Raw genomic sequence first — 19,246 nt, 5'->3', positions numbered from 1 at the left:
CTTCCCGTTGCTAAGCAATGGAACTAGGTCGAGTAGCTATTTAAAAGGTTATGGTTAACACGGTTAACGTGGTTTAACGTCGATGTAATACGTTGTTTTAGCGTACCTTTTGCTTAAACGAGGAGCTGGGGGACGCCGGAAAATAGACATTTTACACTCATTAGGCTGCTTCATTAAAAACGTGACATTTAGACGTTTTCTTCGGGGTGGATCCATGCAAATGAATCATTTTCACCTTGAAAATAATATATATATGCACTAAACCACAACTACCCGAAAGAACTGAGGCACACTTTTGAGGCCTTTCAGAAGCTCTTCTTGGAACTGGATGTTTGCAAGTTTTCCCCGAAATTACTAACACTTAAAAACAAACTAATGACTTTGATTGAGACAATGCATTATGACCAAGGAAAGTTCTGAATTAAAACGGCATTGATTGATGAACGTTTAATATTGTTCTACATACAGGCTTTCAGCAAGTACAAATTATTTTATATGTTTTGCTACAAGTTATTCACAAGTTAGTCAAGAATGTGACTTTTTCCAACAGAAATTTGTATGCGCAGGTTTTTGTGTAACAAAATGATCTTTCTCAATGACATGAAAAATGTTAGCATTTTTTTTTTTTGCTTTTATTTTTCATATCTTAAAACTGTTGTCTTACATTTTATATAGATTTGTTTTATTTGTGCAAAAAATACAGAATGAAAGCATGTTTGATAACAAAAGGTGCATTATGTATTCATTATTATAACATTTACTGTCTGAAAAAAGGCAGTAAATGTTATAATTAAGTAAATTTCATTAAGACAAGCGAGTAAATTCTGCTTGATTTATTTGTGAGGCGACTTAAATAAAAAAAAAGGCACATTACACTAATAATATTAAATTCATCATGTGCCATAGACTAAATAATTTAGGACATTTTACTTAATTTATTCGGGTAGATCTCACACACACAAAAAACACCTTAAAATCTACTCAAATATAATACATGTAATATTATAGCATCATTTTTTTAAGTAGATACCATGTAATATTTTTTTTACAGTGTACATGCAGTGCAGTTACTGTTTGTATATGCGAACTGACAATTCACCAGTGTTATTTTGAAAAGTGTTTTATTTTTTTTATTTATTAGCTATATTTTGGCTGAATTCTATTTGTTATTCAGATTTTCCTCAAACATTACCTTTGAATTGGAACAACATAATGAGAAGTAATTGGGATGTTAATGATAGAAGTTTTCTTGATAATCTTATGTTTACTGTGCCTAGATGGCAACTTCAGGTATATCACACATTTCAAATTGGTTTATTTTGTAGTTTACTGGTTCACTCAAGTGGTAATTTTGCATTTTTGGGTTTATATGATAAACAGGTTAAAAAAAATGCAAAATTCCCTATGGTTTCGCTTTATTTCAAAATGGGCAATTTTAGCATAATTTTTCTCAAAAACTGCAAGGTTGTGTGCGGAGAACTTTTTCCTAAGGAATCTCTATATTTTTCCGATGTTAAATAAAAAAAAAGTAGGTATAGTGCCCCACTTGTTGGAACGAAACCCTATTTCTTTTAGGCTACTGACAGTGGCAGTGATGACTCACCGTGGGATGCAGGTTTCCGAGGAACAAAGTTCGGAAGTTAAAGTCCTCCTCCATTCCAGGCTCGTTCTGTGCACCGAAGTAGGCTTGATGCGACTGTAATAGGCCTGTGGAGTTTGCAGTCGCGCCTGCTTGAGGTTCACGGCGGTGATTAGTCCTTGATCCGTTTCTGAACCAGAGAATGGGCTTTATGCCCAGCTGCACTACTTCCTGAACTTCAGCCAGCTCCTTGTTTCCTGTCTGCGATTATTGGCCAACTTGATTAATCCAGGTGTGCCTGCATGACCTCAGTTGTCATGGCAATAATAATCAGACACACCTGAATTAATCAATTTGGCCAATTTAACAGTTTAAATAAATACGAAAATGGTTTAAACTATGTTTTACTTCTGATATAAACATTTAGATTAAATATGCCGTTCTCATTACTGGAGTTAAACTCTTAAACTACATGCAATCATTACTGAGAAGTTACATATATATTATATGTTACATATTACTGAGAAGTTACATATCAGTTACATATTACTGAGAAGTTATATATAAATTCAATAAATAGAAATAGACCTATTTGTTGTGGATGCATTGCTTTTGAACACTTTTCTTCTGGCATGTGTTTTAATGTTTTAACTAGAGATTGTCTGAGAAAACTGTTTCGTGCAAATAATGCACAACCATGTCTATCTCTTTCCATTAAAATATAAATCAATTAAAAATACTATTTGGCCAGTGGAAAAGATTGAGAAAAACTTTCTCTGAAATGTATTTAACACTATTTGATTTACTATTCATTCAAAAACAAGGCAAGGATATAGGCTACTAAAAAAAATGTTTGTAATAATGTGACGGCACATCCGCATTTCATATTTTCCTAATGTCTTGTACCGTTAAACGTATCACGTGGATGAATAATCATATGAAAATGATATGCAGATTAGGATATGCATATTTAAACTAGGCGTTGTAATCTCCATATATGGTTATTTCGGGGAGGAGACGCACGTGCGCATAATCTCCCGCAGACTGGGATTTATAAAGTAAATTCTGCGCAGGTTCTGGCGTACGAACGGTTTTATAAATCTGAAAACTTTTGTGCGTACGCAAATTCTGCCTTATGTGCGTACGCACACTTTAAGGATGAAATCTATGCAAAGTTTTATACATGAGGCCCCAGATGTCTCGTTCCCTTCTCAGACGTTTTGTGCTTTACAGAGAAGAAAGGGTGATCATGAAATTTATATTACATGAAAGACACATGATCAAATGAATAATTGAGTTTTATTTAATTCCCAAAAATACAGAACAGTGAACAATGGTTAGAATTAGTGTTGTCACGGTACCAAAATTTCAGTATTCGGTACCAATACAGTAAAAATTCACGGTTCTCGGTACTAATTTCGGTACCAAAGCTTAGTTTAAATTTAGCCTACATTTAAGTGTTTATCACGGTTACAAGTAGGCTATGGAAACTGTACATTTGTATTATAAACACTTTAGAAAAAAATTTGATAAAATGACCTAAAATAAACAATAGTATACACTAACACATTTTTAAAGTTGTTTGTAAAGTTCTAATCCGTTAACATTTATTTAATGCACAACGAATGAAGTGAACAAACATGAACAATAAAGTGTTTCTATTAAATAACATTTACAAACATTAATTAATGTTGTAAAAATATATTGTTCACTCAATGTGTTGATGTGAAGTAGCTAATGTTGATAAATGGTATCTTATTGTAGCATTACCAAACGGCTACAGGAGAAAAAACATGTTTTATTTGATTTTACTGTACTTTTATTTAATCTAAAACTGCATTCATATTTAATTTTGAAAAGGCTTTTTAAAACTGCTGAGTTATAACGGCAGGAATACGCCTAGAACTGGCACTGACATTAAATGACATAAATAGGGATGCATCGATAGGCTACTAATACCAGATACCTCTGGTGTCGGTTGGATACTACTGTGCTCATGTACTCGTAAAACTACCCCGAAAGCACTTTAGAGGCCGTTCACATATCGCGCGTGTTTTTTTTTTTTATTATATTTTTGCGCGTGCTTATTCTTTCCAAAGCGCTTGCTCTCACGCGGCGTCTGTCGTTGCTATGCAACGAGTTTTTATTATGAGCGCGCTTGCCTCGCGCCTATATTTGAAATTGCGCATTTGCATGTAATCGGCCTCTTATGGCAACGTGACATTAGCCTAATCCAAAATATTTCCATATGTGGCTCTTTCCTCCTTTCGTTTCAACAAGTGGATTCAGAGAGAGAGAGAGAGAGCCGTTATGAAGAGGACGCAACTGTGCACCTTTCACAGCGCGTCTAGAACTGGTATTCGGTACCTAGAAAAGCTGGTACCGTAACATTTTTTTTAGTACCGACTTGGTACCGAAGTACCGAGTTTTTTGACAACAGTTAGAATTAAAAAAAAAAAAAAAAAGAAAGATTATAACTACTGTTCTTCAGTAGCCCTTGCTTTTGAACCACTGAGCTCGGGCCACAACATCATTGGAGTAATCACCGCCTGTGGTGCCAACGTCCATGCGCTCGTATGTACGGACGTTCTTCACACCTGCGTTATAGGCTGATATTCCCCCTGGAACAGACATTATAATCACACTAGGAACACTCACTTAAAATCAAGGCAATCACATAGCCTACTATTAACATTTATACTCTGCAAAGTTGACATTACTTCTAAAACCTTTGTGAAATCTTATAAGTTTACATGACCGTGTGTACTCTAAGTTAATAAAAGTTTTAATTAGAGTTATTTTATGGATACTCTGAGATACTAGTGTATCCTAACCCTACCTTTAAAGCATTGATCTTGGGTCCACTGGGGAAACTTTGCTTTAATTTCTTTAATGAAGCCAATGAGAATCTCAGTTCCTTGTGCGACATGCTCCTCACTGTCCCATGCACCTACTGGAGTGTGGTAGCGTTTATCAACCTGAAAAAACAACAACAACAAAAACATCAGTAATAAAGAGAATAACAACTAAATGTTATAGATTAATAAATTGGGTCAACATGTGGCAAATTAAGGAAGCACAGCAGGGGGACTGTTGCTTGAATAGGGAAGTTGGGAAAATCAAGTTTACACAATAATTGAAAAAAACAACAACAACCCAACATCATCTTTTTATGTAACACAAGTCTTTGGATTTGCTCATTAGGTGGAGGCATGGCCTGACAAACTACAATATTTGACGTGTTGAATTCATACAGTGTATATTGTTATATCCTAATCCTTCCCAACTGTCTACAAAAACAAAACAAAGAATGCTCATTATTTTTAGGTTCCTTAATGCAAAACAATATATAACATTAATGCTTTTCATTTATTCTCTCTGATTAGTATTTCCATTTTATTTTCAGATTTACTGTAGTTTAAACACCCATCTTATGTGCACTTGCACACCGTTTATCCCTCATATTAAGATCTCCCTGTCATGGAGTTATTGTTTTCAAATAGACTAGATTTATTCCTCTAACCAACCTGCATGAGACCAAAGCCATTGCCACGGTCGCCCCACCCATCCTTCAGAGCGGCCCCGGCTCTGGACTCTCTGGATATGATCCCCGCGATCACAGCCGGGTCCATCTGCTTTGCTCTGCCAACTTTAGTGATTATACTCTTGTATTTATCCATCCGGGTCAGATCAGCCTCAGCCAGTTTTTTGGAGGCTTCAACACCTTTGAAAATAATAAATCTATAAAATATAATGTAGAGCATAGGCTATATTGGTAAAGTTTGGTTACTGGACACAGTTAGACAGTCATACCCTTTACGGTTAATTTATCCTGTTTTGCTGTCGCCTCTGATGCACCGGTAGTGTCTATCTTCATGATGTCTCCATATATGCATGCTACAAAAAACATGGCAAATATCGTCTGAAGGCCTTTAAAAAGGATAAACCAATGATTTTCAAACAGAACATTAATGTAGCCTACTAGACTATTAGTAGCCTATCACATTAAGTAAGGTATTATTTAGCATAACATTATTTGTCTTACCCATGATGACTCGAAAATGTTGTAAACAAAACAAAACAATCAAGACCACAGATTTTTTTGTTAACTTGTTGCTGTCGAACTGGTTTCTCTTTCTGTTTTACCAGCTCTGCAGTGAAGGTGGGGCAAAATCAAGTGCTGACTTCGGGGAATTCCCCTTTTTTTAGGTTTGGAGATTAAACAAGGTTTCATTTGTTACCCCCTTTAGTTAACATGAACTACAACACATCTACAGAATGTATTAGCTTAACTTGTATCTTATCTTAATGAAAGCGTCAGCTAATCTTAGCTAATGAAAGTTTAGCAAAAAACAAACAAACAAACAAAAAAAAAACACTTAGTTAACTGTTAATTCCCTGTGAACTAATATAATATTAATATTAGCAAATAGCCTACATACTGTAATTACTCATTGCTGGTTCACGTTATACTAATGCACTAACAAAACATAGAATCGAGAAAAACGATCAATACACCAGAGAAAAACGTGTACTGCGCCTTTAAGAACAGTCCCCAGCAGCCAGTCTATGAAAACCAGGAAGCAAAACAAAAAACACTGGAAGTAACTGGACATGTTACAACATAAAATAAAGATTCAGATACGATAGTATTGACTTTAAACTATATCGCTTTATTAAACATATTAACATAATGTTTGTAAATACTCAGATGTGGTTTTTTGTTTTGATTTTACACGTTTTGGGGCAAGCTGTGTTTGCAAAAGACAGCAAAAATTTCAACATTTTGTATCTACTTGCTGATGATTTGAGACCAACTTTAGGCTGCTATTCTGATCCAGTGGTCAAGTCTCCAAACATCGACCAGCTTGCATCTGTGAGCTCGGTGTTTCATAACGCCTATGCCCAGGTATGTTGAAATATTGGTCATGAAAACCATAGATGCATGATACTATATAAAGCTTTATTAGCAGTGCACATTTAAGTTACAGGTGTACGTTATGTTCTTTTAAAGCAAGCTGTTTGTGGACCTAGTAGGGTGTCTTTCCTAACAAGTCGAAGACCAGACACAACAAAGCTGTATGATTTCAACTCATACTGGAGAGTTCATGCAGGGAACTACACTACACTCCCTCAGTACTTCAAGTCTAATGGATACACCACTTTATCAGTGGGAAAAGTCTTCCATCCTGGTAACTAGACCACATGATGCACTGTATGCATGATGTAAAAATGCACACAATCCGATTTTTTTATGCTAAATTTGTTCTTTTTCATTTTGGCATTTCTTTTTGACGAGAGTTGCCCTGTAACCCTTTCATGTGTTAACCGTCTGGTTTGATGTTTATCTAATAATGTTTCTCTTTTACGTGCTCGTCCTCAAGGCATTGCCTCCAACCACTCGGATGATTACCCGTACAGCTGGTCTGTACCGCCGTATCATCCACCCTCTTTTAAATATGAAAAGAGGAAGGTTAGTGTGTGAGTTGGTGTGGATATGTGTACACACTTCCTCAATGTATGTGCTTTCAAACCCATGCTGTCCTGTAAACACACACACACACACACACAAACAAACACATTGTTTATAAGGTTGTAACAATATATTGTGTCAAAATATATTGCAATATAAAATTGCAACAATATGTATCATGGATAGTGACAATATTGTGTATAGTTCTATTTTTTACAGTCTATGTTATAGTTACTGTGTGTGACACAATTCAAGTGCACAGAGTTTTAGTGTCAGTACTACGACATTAAATTACTATATATAATGTATAATTAATGCAATGGGGGAATATTTGTGGTTTCTGATAATGCCAAATGTCGTACAACACCAGTAAAATACATAGCCTATACATTATTTTAAATATATCTAGTCAGTGAAAGAGTGCAAGCTTATTAGTCTGAGATAATTCTGTATTTTCAGTTTCAGAATCATGAAAATGTTTATTCTGGTGTCACTTTTGTGACACCAGACATAAGTGGACATATTACCATATGTCTTGGAGTATCGCAATAATATCGTATCTTCGTGTTTATGTATCAAATCGTGACATGAGTGCATCCTTACACCCCTTACACCACCACATATATATATATATGTATATATCCCACCATTACAAAAAACATTGTTAAACCATTATTTAATCTCTGATCTCTCTCACTTTTATACAATCCTGACACCTGCTGGTTAATTTGTAACATAATCCTTTGAGGGCTTCTTGTGTTTCTAAGGTCGGCTGTGCAAATTAAGGTAGTATCAGATACAACAATTAAGTAAATAAAATAATTAATGAAATAATAAATAAATACATAAAAAAATTGTAGTGAAAAATGCTGTTAAAACAGCATACTTAAAGGGATACTCCACCCAAAAATGAAAATTCTGTCATCATTTACTCATCCTCAAGTTGTTGCAAACCTGTATGAGTTTCTTTCTTCTGCTGAACACAAAGGAAGATATTTTGAAGAACGATTGGAACCAAACAGTTGTTTGGCACCATTGACTTCCATAGTAGAAAATAAATAAATAAATAAATAAATAAATACTATGGAAGTCAATGGTGTCAAAGTTCCAATCGTTCTTCAAAATATCTTCCTTTGCGTTCAACATAAGAAAGAAACTCATACAGGTGTGTAACCACTTGAGAGTGAGTAAATGTTGACAGAATGTTCATTTTTGGGTGGAGTATCCCTTTAAATTCCTAAAAAAATATAATTCTGTTATAATATTAATAATTTACCCTCATGTTGTTCCAAACCTGAAATTATTTCTTCTGTTGAACATAACATAAGATATTTTTTGATGAATGTCTGTAAATAGACAGGTGATGGCACCGATTGATTTAAGTTAAAGCATGGATCACCTTCAATGTAAAATATTTCATATAGAAAAATGACCCACATTTAAATATAAATAACATTTAATTCGGTTAAACAAATGTTTATACTTAATGTATAATTGTAAAGTTCATGAGAGCATGATTCAACTTGTTAGCTCGATAAGAAAAGGACAAAAATCAAGTTGCATTTAGTGAGTTCGATACATTACAAATGGATATCCAAATGATTATAATTAGGGCTGTCAAATGATTAATCGCGATTAATCGCTTCCAAAATAAAAGTTTGAGTTACATAATATATGTGTGTTTAGTGTGTATAATTATTTTGTACATGTATAAATACACACACATGCATATATATTTAAGAAAAAAAATATTATTTATATATAATATAAATTATATATAAATCTATATACATGAAAATATTTCTTAAATATATACAATCATGTGTGTGTATTTATATATATATATATAAAATAATTATACACAGTGCAGCCACATATATTATGTAAACGCAAACTTTTATTTTGGATGCGATTAATCGTTTATTTCCTATGGAAGCTTGTTTCCACCACTGAATAAAACAATTAATAAGGCAGTAGTGATTTTTTTTTTTTTAAATCTCACAATTCTGACTTCTTTTGTACTACACAGTATATCTCACTATTGAAACAATTTAGTGAGATAAACTCAGAATTATGAGAAATTGCGAGTTTATATCTTGCAATCCTCACTTGTTTCCATCTCGCATATCTCACAATTCGGACCTTTTTTAAATAAGGTCAGAATTGTGAGATACAAAGGCGCAATTACCTATTACCGGGATCTTATATTCATCTGTTAGGTTTGCAAAGACAAAGATGGCACACTGCACAGTAATTTACTGTGTCCCGTGGATGTGTCCGAGATGCCTTTAGGAACCCTTCCTGACATTGAGAATACAGCAGAGGCCGTACGACTCCTGGACTCAATGAAGGACTCCCAGAATCCATTCTTCCTGGCTGTTGGCTTCTATAAACCTCACATTCCTTTCCGAATCCCACGGGTGTGTGTTTGTTTTTAGCGAAGCATATGACATGCTGTATGAGCAGCTGTTAAATCTGGGAAATATTGCATTTTTATAGGAGTACCTAAAGCTCTATCCTATTGAGAATATGACTCTGGCTCCAGACCCAGATGTTCCTAAGAAACTTCCTGATGTGGCCTACAACCCCTGGACTGACATCCGCAAGAGGGAAGATGTTCAGGCGTTAAATCTGAGCTTTCCTTACGGCCCCATTCCTAAAGATTTCCAGGTACTAGTCACACTTCGAGATTTAGTACTAGCATAGCATTGGCATGATATAGGTAATGTGATCTCTTATTATATTTTTTCCGTCCTCATCTTGTAGCTGCAGATCCGACAGCACTACTTTGCCTCGGTGTCATATGTGGATGCTCAGGTGGGAACAATTCTGCAAGCCCTCGATGATTTCGGCCTCGCCAAGAACACTATAGTGGTGTTTAGCTCCGATCACGGTTTGTTGAAGAATCAATTCAGATAGTACATTTGGTAACATTAGTTAATGTAATAACTAACATGAACTAACAATGAGCAATACATTTGTTACAGTATTTGTTAATCTTTGTTAATGTTAGTTATCAAAAATCCAGCTGTTTGTTCATGTTAGTTCATGGTGCATTAACTAATGTTAACAAATGAAACCTTTGATTTTAATAATGTATTAGTAAATGTTGTAATTATTATTAACTAAGATTAATAAATGCTCAAGAAGTATTGTTCATGTTAACTAAGGTAGTTGAAACTTCTTGTAAAGTGTTACCGTACATCCATTAGATGGCAGTATTGATGCATTTGGTTTATATTAATGCTGAGATTTTCAGTCTGTTCTGTGGGCTTCCATTTTATTCTGAATTCACATACTGGTAAGTTTTTTTCAGAAATGATGCTGTCACAGTTTTTTTTTGTTTTGTTTCATTTAGCACAAATTGCATTTTGAATTGTCGGTTCAGTTAGTCTATGGCTGACGTTTTTTTTATTATTTCTGTCATAATAAACATTCATGCAGTGCATTAAGTGGCTCTTATACAGGGTTGTGCAAAATTCTGAATATATTAGTAGGCTCACCTTTAATGCATGAATTTGTATTGAATTGGCCTAGAATGATTGATTGAAATGACAGCAAGATATTTTTTTTTTTTTCAAAGAAATTCCACTTTGGCAACATGAAGCAGTTTTGATTTAGTATCAATGAGATACAATTGTAGTTTTTATTCATATTTTGAATTAGATTTTATCTTTATACTTTAATTTTATTATTATTTTTTAATTTGAGTAATTTAGGTGTGTGTGTGTGTGTGTGTTTTAAATATGTCTGTAGTTATTATTATTATAATTATTATTATTAGTTATTTTGGTACATCAGGCTAAACTACATAAAAATGACAAATGTTGCCTTGGCAACTAGCTGAGATAAAATGCGTTTAAGTTATTTCAAATTTTATTTCATTTAAGTTAGCGTTTATTTTATTTCAAGTCACAAAATGTTTTTTATGAAAAGTTTCAAAAAAAAAAAATAATAATAATATCCCTGACATGAATAAAACGTATAACCTCTTAAAAATATCTATAATAATAATGGTATAAAATGTTCTTAAATATTACATTATACAAAAAAACAACAACAAAATATATATATATATATATATATATATATATATATATATATATATATATATATATATATATATATACATACATGGCAACAATTTACAATAAAGTCTAATTGGTTAACAGCTAATTCTTTAATTTACATGAACTAACAATTAGAAAATATATTTTTGCAGCATTTATTAACCTTTGTTAATGTTGGTTAATAAAAATGTTCATTATAATCTTAAAAATGTATTCATAAGTGTAGAGATTTACATTGATGCTGTACAAGTGCAGTTTATTCTTAGCTTATGTTAACTAAAGTAGTTAAAGAATGAAATCTTATTGTAAAGTCTTACACACTATAAATTAAAAACATATTGCACATAATTGGTGCTATTTCAATATCTAATGTTTCTGGAAATACCCCATATATGTTGTATTATAACATTTTATTTAAAAAAATCTTGAAGCTAATTAGTTAAATTTGTCTCCTTTTTTAATTCTAGTTTCTGCGTTCATTCGTTATGCCACAATTATGTTATACCTTAAATGAGAGACACTGCGTTTGAACTGCTCGTTCTGTGACTCGGAGCACTTTTCTCACGGTTAACTCTCTCCCTCTCTCTCTTTCTCTCTCAGGTTGGTCATTAGGCGAACACGGCGAGTGGGCCAAATACAGCAACTTTGATGTGGCCACCCGAGTGCCATTGATCGTGTACAAGCCAGGTGTGACCTCACCTCTCTCTCGGCCCGGGGAGAAGACGTTCCCCTTCATCGACGTGTTTCAGGGCACGCGGGAGCAGTTTGGCAAAGGTAATGTTACTCAAAGCAGCTGTCATCACGCAAAGACCGCAAGGGTCCTTCACAAGTATCCGAGACTCCAACCGAAGTCACTCAAGCGTGTGATATCAGCTTACTGGAAACGATGTTATGCCTAAAGTATCGGCCCATTTAGAGCTTTGATTCTTCTTTTGGCTTTTGTGCAGTGCAAAGGTTTTACCGAGAGCACACGCATCTGGTGGTGCTTCTCGCTTTCAGCTCTCAAGTGCACATTTGTGGCAATCTTTAGAAAACACCCAGCATAAGCAGCTGGAGTAATGACTGTAATGATAATGCCACAGCATAGAGAAGCTAATAAGTCCTGAGAGTTATTGCTCTCACAGTGGGCTCTGGATTGTTGCTTATTGTTGCTCTAATAAACTGTGCTATATTCAGTAACCGTATCAGTAAATTTCATGGAGATTTCAGAGCTGGGGCCAGAATAGTGGCTAAATTTAGTGTGAGGATTTCATGCATTTATATATATTTTATGGTTTGTTATGGCAAAGACTTGGGTTTCATAAGGAAAAACTACAACGACAACAGAAATGTTTAGCAATAACGTGTGCAGTTTAAAGACAGACATGCTATGAGGCCTTCGGCTATTTAATGTTTAATCATTTATTAAAGAATCCTGAAAAAAAAAAAAAACGGATTCAGTATTCCTCGACCCGAAAAAAAAACATTGAAATGTAAACTCTGAATATTATGCAAACCTGCAATTATTAAATTGTAAATAACACGGATACACTTAATGTTTTTAATCTCACTTTATTACTCAATGTCTTTGCTGCTGACCTTCAATGATCCAATTCAACCATACAAATAACTTTAGATATACATCACATTTGCGTTTCGATTTTTGTTATTATTGATAAAGTAAAGTGGGGCCAAAAAGTATTTAGTCGGCCACTGATTGTGCAAGTTCTCCTACTTAGAATGATGAGAGAGGTCTGTAATTTTCATCATGGGTACACTTCAACTATGAGAGACAAAATGAGAAAAAAACAACAGGAAATCACATTGTAGGACTTTTAAAGAATTTATTTGTAAATTATGGTGGAAAATAAGTATTTGGTCACCCACAAACCAGCAAGATTTCTGGCTCTCTCAAAACTTCTTCTTTAAGAAGCTCTTCTATCCTCCACTAGTTACCTGTAATATTGTCACCTGTTTGAACCCGTTATCTGTATAAAAGACACCTGTCCACAGCCTGAAACAGTCACACTCCAAACTCAACCATGGCCAAGACCAAAGAGCTGTCGAAGGACACCGGGAATAAAATTGTAGACCTGCACCGGGCTGGGAAGAGGGAATCTACGATAGGCTAGCAGCTTGGTGTAAAAAAAATCAACTGTGGGAGCTATTGTAAGAAATTGGAAGACATATAAGACCACTGATAATCTCCCTCGATCTGGGGCTCCACGCAAGATCTCATCCCGTGGGAACGGTGAGCAAAAATCCCCAAACTACACGGTGGGACCTGATGAATGACCTGCAGAGAGCTGGGACCAAAGTAACAAAGGCTACCATCAGTAACACACTACACCGAGAGGGACTCTAATCCTGCAGTGCCAGGCGTGTCCCCCTGCTTAAGCCAGTACATGTCCAGGCCCGTCTGAAGTTTGCCAGAGAGCATATGGATGATCCAGAAGAGGATTGGTAGAATATCATGTGGTCAGATGCAACCAAAATATAACTTTTTGGTAAAAACTCAACTCGTCGTGTTTGGAGGAAGAAGAATGCAGAGTTGCGTCCTAAGAACACCACACCTACTGTGAAGTATGGAGGAGGAAACCTCATGCTTTTGGGCTGTTTTTTTGCAAAGGGAACAGAAAAACTGATCCGTGTTGAGGGAAGAATGAACGGGGCCATGTATCATGAGATTTTAAGCCAAAACCTCCTTCCATCAGTGAGAACCTTAAAGATGAAACGTGGCTGGATCATCCAGAATTACAATGATCCCAAACACACCGCCCGGGCAACATAGGAGTGGCTCTGTAAAAAGCATTTCTAGGTCCTGGAGTGGCCTAGCCAGTCTCCAGACCTCAACCCCAGCCCCGAAACATCACTGCTCTAGAGGAGAACTGCATGGAGGAATGGGCCAAAATACCAGCTACAGTATGTGCAAACCTGGTGAAGACTTACAGGAAACGTTTGACCTCTGTCATTGCCAACAAAGGTTGCGTTACAAAGTCTTGAGTTGAACTTTTGTTAGACCAAATAAATTCGTTAAAAATCCTACAATGTGATTTCCTGCATTTTTTTTTCATTTTGTCTCTCATAAATTACAGACCTCTGTCATTATTCTAAGTGGGAGAACTTGCACAATCAGTGGCTGACTAAATACTTTTTGTCCCCACTGTAAGTGTTGAGCTTTCTTCTCCTGCGTCCTTTTCTTTTGTTGATAAAAAGCAAACAAGAAAACCCAGCCGAGGTGAGAAAAAGTAATACAAAAGTAATGCAACACTACTTTCCATAAATAGTACACTAAAGTCTGGCTGCTAAAAATTCAGCTTTGACATCACAGGAATAAATTACATTTCAAAATGTATTAAAATAGAATAACGGTTCGTTTAAATCACTACAATAGTTCACAATATCATTGTTTTTACTTTTGCACGTTAGTGTATATTTATGAAATTGGTAATCATCCGATATTGCATCAATTGATTTCATACACGGTTTTTGTTTTATACCATAATTTCAGATTGAATTGCTTTGCAAATTGTAATGCATGTAGTTCATTTCCTTATAAAAGACATTAAGTATACAGTATTATCCATTTGTTTAGTTTATTAAATTTTTTAAGGCTGTGATTCATCTTGAAACTAGCTAATTTAGTGCATCTGGTTAAAGTCTTTACTGAATATTGTTTTCAAATACCTATGGTGAAAATGAAAGGGGAAAAATGCTTTTGGAATAAGGCGGCTGAGTGAATGTTCACTGATAAGACCTGTTCACACCAAGGAGGACGATCAAGATCATTCTCAGTATTAAAGAATAGCAGAGTTCATTGGAATCACTTTCAGAACGATTTTATCCAGATGATGAACAATAAAGACATTGACAGCCAATCAGAATCCATCCTGCTGTAATGAGCTCAAGCATTTAAAGCGGCAGTGCTTATAATAAACAGAACATATCGCTCGCTGATGTGGACGCTAATAGAAATATCTTTATAGTTATACATTTTTGGTGTGAAGGGGCCTTTATGCTCTATAGGATAGCACTACGCTATCTCACGACCAATTCGTACGAGTGATTCAAAAGTGGCTAATTCGTACTAATTCATACGACCTCACTCGTACGAATTTGTACGATTTGTCTAAACTCACGTGACGGTTATGTTTAGGGGCGGGGTCAGGGGTAGGTCATTCGTACGAATTCATACGAATTGGCTAATTCGTAAAATATGTACGATTTAGCAAAATCGTACGAGTGAGGTCGTACAAATTCTTACGAATTAGCCACCTCGTAAAATTCGTACGAATTCCCGTGAGATCGGGTTGGATAGCAAGTTAAATTAAAGCTGCAAGCAGCGATGGGCGGGCCCTCGCACCTGTAGCACGTCGGGGTCTGAGGCAGCCGTGTTGCATTTTCTGCAGCTCAGCCAGTGCGGATGTGCATTTGCTACGCGGCTTCGTTAAAGGTCACTTCCTGTTGCCAGGAGGTGGCGCTATGACTGTGGGTGAATGTCGGCATGTAGATTTGTTCAGGGCGGGACTCTTGTCAAACCTGTTAAATTTCGTGCAGATCTGGGCATTTACAGCCAAGTTACTACAACTTCCTGTTTCATGGCGAATCATCGACGCCACGGACACACCCATCGACGAAAACGCGCAGATAGCACAACTTTACATCGTCAATGCCTTTAGAAGGTACAGCAGAAATTTGAAGTTGATCCGACTAAATCCCTAGGAGGAGTTCGTTAAAGTACGGAGTGTGTAAATCTTCCCAAATGGGTGGCCAAATTCAAAATGGCGGACTTCCTGTCGAGTTTAGGGTATGGGTTATTGAGGCTTTTTTGTGCGTCTGGTCATGGTAGATGCACCACAGAAATTTCGTACATGTCGGTCAAACAAGCGGCGGGGGCTGCTTCATTAAAGGTCACTTCCTGTTGCCAGCAGATGGCGCTATGACTGTGGGTGAATATTTTGGCATGTAGATTTGTTCAGGGCGGGACTCTTGTCAAATGTGTAAAATTTCGTGCAGATCTGAGCATTTACAGCCAAGTTACTACAACTTCCTGTTTCATGGCGAATCATCGACGCCACGGTCACACCCATCGACGAAAACGCACAGATAGCACAACTTTACATCGTCAATGCCTTTAGAAGGTACAGCAGAAATTTGAAGTTGATCCCACTAAATCCCTAGGAGGAGTTCGTTAAAGTACGGAGTGTGTAAATCGTCCCAAATCGGTCGCCAAATTCAAAATGGCGGACTTCCTGTCGAGTTTAGGGTATGGGTTCTTGAGGCTTTTTTGTGCGTCTGGTCATGGTAGATGTACCACAGAAATTTCGTACATATCGGTCAAACAAGCGGCGGGGGCTGCTTCGTTAAAGTTCACTTCCTGTTGCCAGCAGGTGGCGCTATGACTGTGGGTGAATGTCGGCATGTAGATTTGTTCGGGACGGGACTCTTGTCAAATGTGTAAAATTTCGTGCAGATCTGGGCATTTACAGCCAAGTTACTACAACTTCCTGTTTCATGGCGAATCTTCGACGCCACGGACACGTCCATCGACGAAAAAGCGCAGATAGCACAACTTTACATCGTCAATGACTTTAGAAGGCACAGCAGAAATTTGAAGTCGATCCGACTAAATCCCTAGGAGGAGTTCGTTAAAGTACGGAGTGTTTAAATCGTCCAAAAATGGCCGCCAAATTCAAAATGGCGGACTTCCTGTCAAGTTTAGGGTATGGGTTCTTGAGGCTTTTTTGTGCATCTTGATATGATACACGTCCCAACCAAATTTCGTGCATGTAGGTTGAACATGGACGAGGGGCTAATTTTTTCCAATTTTCTAGGTGGCGCTAGCGTGCCGTTTTGCCACGCCCGTCCGTGAAACCCACAAAATACGAAATTTTTCACCAGTCCTGACATGCGTGCCAAATTTGGTGAGTTTTTGAGCATGTTGCGGCCCCGAAAATGGCGCTTACTTTGCAGAAAAAATAAAAAAAATAAATAAAATAACCCTAACAGTTTCAATAGGGTCCTCGCACTGTTAGTGCTCGGGCCCTAAAAAAGATTAGCCAGCCAAACTAAAGCCCTGTTTTCAACAAGTGTGATGCAGTTATACAACGGGGGGGAAAGGCTACTGAATATGATGCTAAACATTTTGTTTTTACACTTAAAAAAAAGAAGGATTTTTGCGAAGTTGTAAATAAAGATTATTGGAGTACGTTTTAAGCTACATGAAGAATTTCAGCGCTTCTACTTCCGAATTTAACATGGAACTTGCCCCTTCTTTATAATAGCCGAATTGTGTAAAGTTGAGTAAAAATGGTTGGTTCTGAGAAATAATCATAACAGAATAATGCTATGCATCTGAATCTCACAGTGAGAATTTCCATCATAGCTTTCCATCAGGCCTCTTTTGTCCTTCTTTGCACCTCTCAGGTCAAGGGGTTGAGAGCATGGTGGAGCTGGTGGATGTTTTCCCCACACTGTCGAACCTGGCCGGACTGCGTCCCCTGCGCCGCTGTCCCGTGTCATCCTTTAAGATGGAGCTGTGCACCGAGGGCGTTAGCCGGACCCGTCTCATCCCAGAAAGGCGCCCCAACAGAGAAGGCTACTCGTTCAGCCAGTTCCCTCGGCCCTCCGACTCCATCCAGGAGAACTCTGACCTGCCCGACCTCGCCGATATCCGCGTCATGGGCTACTCCATCCGCTCCACTGACTACCGCTACACATTATGGGTGGGCTTTGACCCGCTCCACTGTCAGCCCAACATGACGGACATCCACGCGGGAGAGATGTACCTCCTGGCTGAAGACCCGGGAGAGGACAATAACGTGTTCGAGGAGTTCGATTACGCCACTGTATTGCACAAGCTTGGCATGCTGCCGTCATGGACAGAGAGTTTAAAGCATCATGTAATGTATCTCAGCAGCGGGTTGAAATCAAAAGGGATTATGTGATTCTAGTTTCAAAGAAAAGGGAATGTTTATGTTACAAAACCTGTCGGGAACATGTCTGGACATGCTTCATCAAAAACTGAAAGACCGAAAATAAAGCCTATTTTATGGCCATGAAGATTGTTTTGCTTATATTGTCACGATAATGAAGTAGCTCTCCCACCTAATATCATGATCATAATGCTAATAACTTTTCATTCTCATTACTGTACCATTTTTATAATAAATTATATTTTCACATTAAAGTATTTGTGCATCACGGAAGAATTTGCTATATTGCCTTTAATTTATTCTGATTTAAATAAAAATTGAGAAATGTTACATAATAAATAATCTTAAACAGAATTGCAGTATCTGTTTTGCACTCACAGTTGGATTCATCCTATTTTAAGCATTAAGATTCCTATAAAAGAGCTTTCAGACCTCATTCAAAAGAATATACACACACACACATATATATAATATATATATATATATACACATATATATATTTGAATATATATATTTGTGATTTGTTTTGGTTGATTTTTTTATTTAATAGACTAATCATGTACCTCATAAAGTTGCTATGGAATAAATTTCCTTAACGCTTTCCTTAAAAGAATAAAAGGTAATATTCACTCTTGTTAAGTATATTTAAGGTTATATCGTGATAAATATGAGTCCATAGACTTAATTTCCTCGTTCCCTTCAGAACGTGATGCATGGAAATGATGTAACGTCAACTTAAGTGAGAAATGAGTTTAATTTAAGTCTCTGAGAAATAGAAAGCTCTGCTCAGACAACACTGCTTCAGCAATTTATCAGGTCACTAAGTCGTAATTGTATTTTGTCTTGGAGGCCAATGGAGACTCTGCCAGCACACTGCTCTTGTTTTCCCAGCAAGCGTGATGAAAATCAACTTAAATATAGAATTTCAAGTCATGCGCTCCCACTGCACCCGTTGCCAAGGTAATTAGATACTTAAATGTGAAAACTTGCAAATGATGTTGCCCGGATACACCTCGGAGAATAGTTTAACAGTGATGAATGATTTGGCCAACATTTAAAAAAATGAAAGCAATTGCTGCAGCGTCTTCGATTAGATTAGCAGTGTTTGCATGTTGTGACGTCACCGAGCGTTTTCTCCCTAGACTCATTTCATGCCACAAGACTATGGCAAGCCGTTTTGACTTATTAATTCCAAGGTTATGGATTCTGG

At 36.6% G+C, this 19,246-nt stretch overlaps 3 protein-coding genes across 4 annotated transcripts in view; 1 reads left to right on the top strand and 2 right to left on the bottom strand.

Moving 5' to 3' along the window:
- The window catches only part of LOC120481588 (lysozyme g-like), a 53,310-nt gene extending 47,559 nt beyond the window's left edge, over positions 1–5,751 (bottom strand). Inside the window, exon 1 of the mRNA XM_089134756.1 lies at positions 5,625–5,751. Coding sequence (XP_088990882.1) covers positions 5,625–5,628 — 4 coding nt within the window. The 5' untranslated portion in view covers positions 5,629–5,751. The remainder of the gene's footprint in view (positions 1–5,624) is intronic.
- On the bottom strand, positions 2,860–5,760 carry LOC120481586 (lysozyme g). 2 transcript variants are annotated; one of them, XM_039675313.2, is made up of 5 exons: positions 5,625–5,760; positions 5,393–5,476; positions 5,107–5,303; positions 4,419–4,557; positions 2,860–4,200 (listed from the first exon to the last, which is right to left on the bottom strand). In XM_039675313.2, exons 1-5 carry the CDS (start codon positions 5,626–5,628, stop codon positions 4,067–4,069), a joined length of 558 nt encoding a protein of 185 aa, XP_039531247.1. In that variant the 5' UTR covers positions 5,629–5,760; the 3' UTR covers positions 2,860–4,066. The 2 variants fall into 2 exon arrangements, with proteins under 2 accessions (XP_039531247.1, XP_039531246.1); XM_039675312.2 differs by having other exon boundaries at positions 5,393–5,509; positions 5,625–5,757.
- A 380-nt stretch (positions 5,761–6,140) lies between these two features.
- On the top strand, positions 6,141–18,312 carry ids (iduronate 2-sulfatase). Its single transcript, XM_039675311.2, has 8 exons — positions 6,141–6,488; positions 6,594–6,771; positions 6,964–7,052; positions 9,272–9,472; positions 9,552–9,722; positions 9,819–9,945; positions 11,723–11,896; positions 17,528–18,312. The coding sequence occupies exons 1-8, from the start codon at positions 6,273–6,275 to the stop codon at positions 18,046–18,048; spliced, it is 1,677 nt and encodes a 558-aa protein (XP_039531245.2). The 5' UTR covers positions 6,141–6,272; the 3' UTR covers positions 18,049–18,312.
- Positions 18,313–19,246: the final 934 nt, after the last annotated feature.

The sequence above is a fragment of the Pimephales promelas genome, chromosome 9 (assembly GCF_988280905.1).
Source record: "Pimephales promelas chromosome 9, fPimPro1.hap1.1, whole genome shotgun sequence".
NCBI lineage: Eukaryota > Metazoa > Chordata > Actinopteri > Cypriniformes > Leuciscidae > Pimephales > Pimephales promelas.
This window is presented reverse-complemented; position numbering and strand designations above follow the sequence as displayed.

Coding starts and splice junctions, on each gene's coding strand:
- LOC120481586 (XM_039675312.2), bottom strand. Junction 5,304..5,392: donor GGATAAATTAACCGTAAAGG/GTATGACTGTCT, acceptor TTATTTTCAAAG/GTGTTGAAGCCTCCAAAAAA. Junction 4,558..5,106: donor ATGGCTTTGGTCTCATGCAG/GTTGGTTAGAGG, acceptor TTGTTTTTTCAG/GTTGATAAACGCTACCACAC.
- ids (XM_039675311.2), top strand. CDS start 6,273: ATGTTTGTAAATACTCAGATGTGGTTTTTTGTTTTGATTTTACACGTT. Junction 6,772..6,963: donor GGGAAAAGTCTTCCATCCTG/GTAACTAGACCA, acceptor CTCGTCCTCAAG/GCATTGCCTCCAACCACTCG. Junction 9,946..11,722: donor GGTGTTTAGCTCCGATCACG/GTTTGTTGAAGA, acceptor TTTCTCTCTCAG/GTTGGTCATTAGGCGAACAC.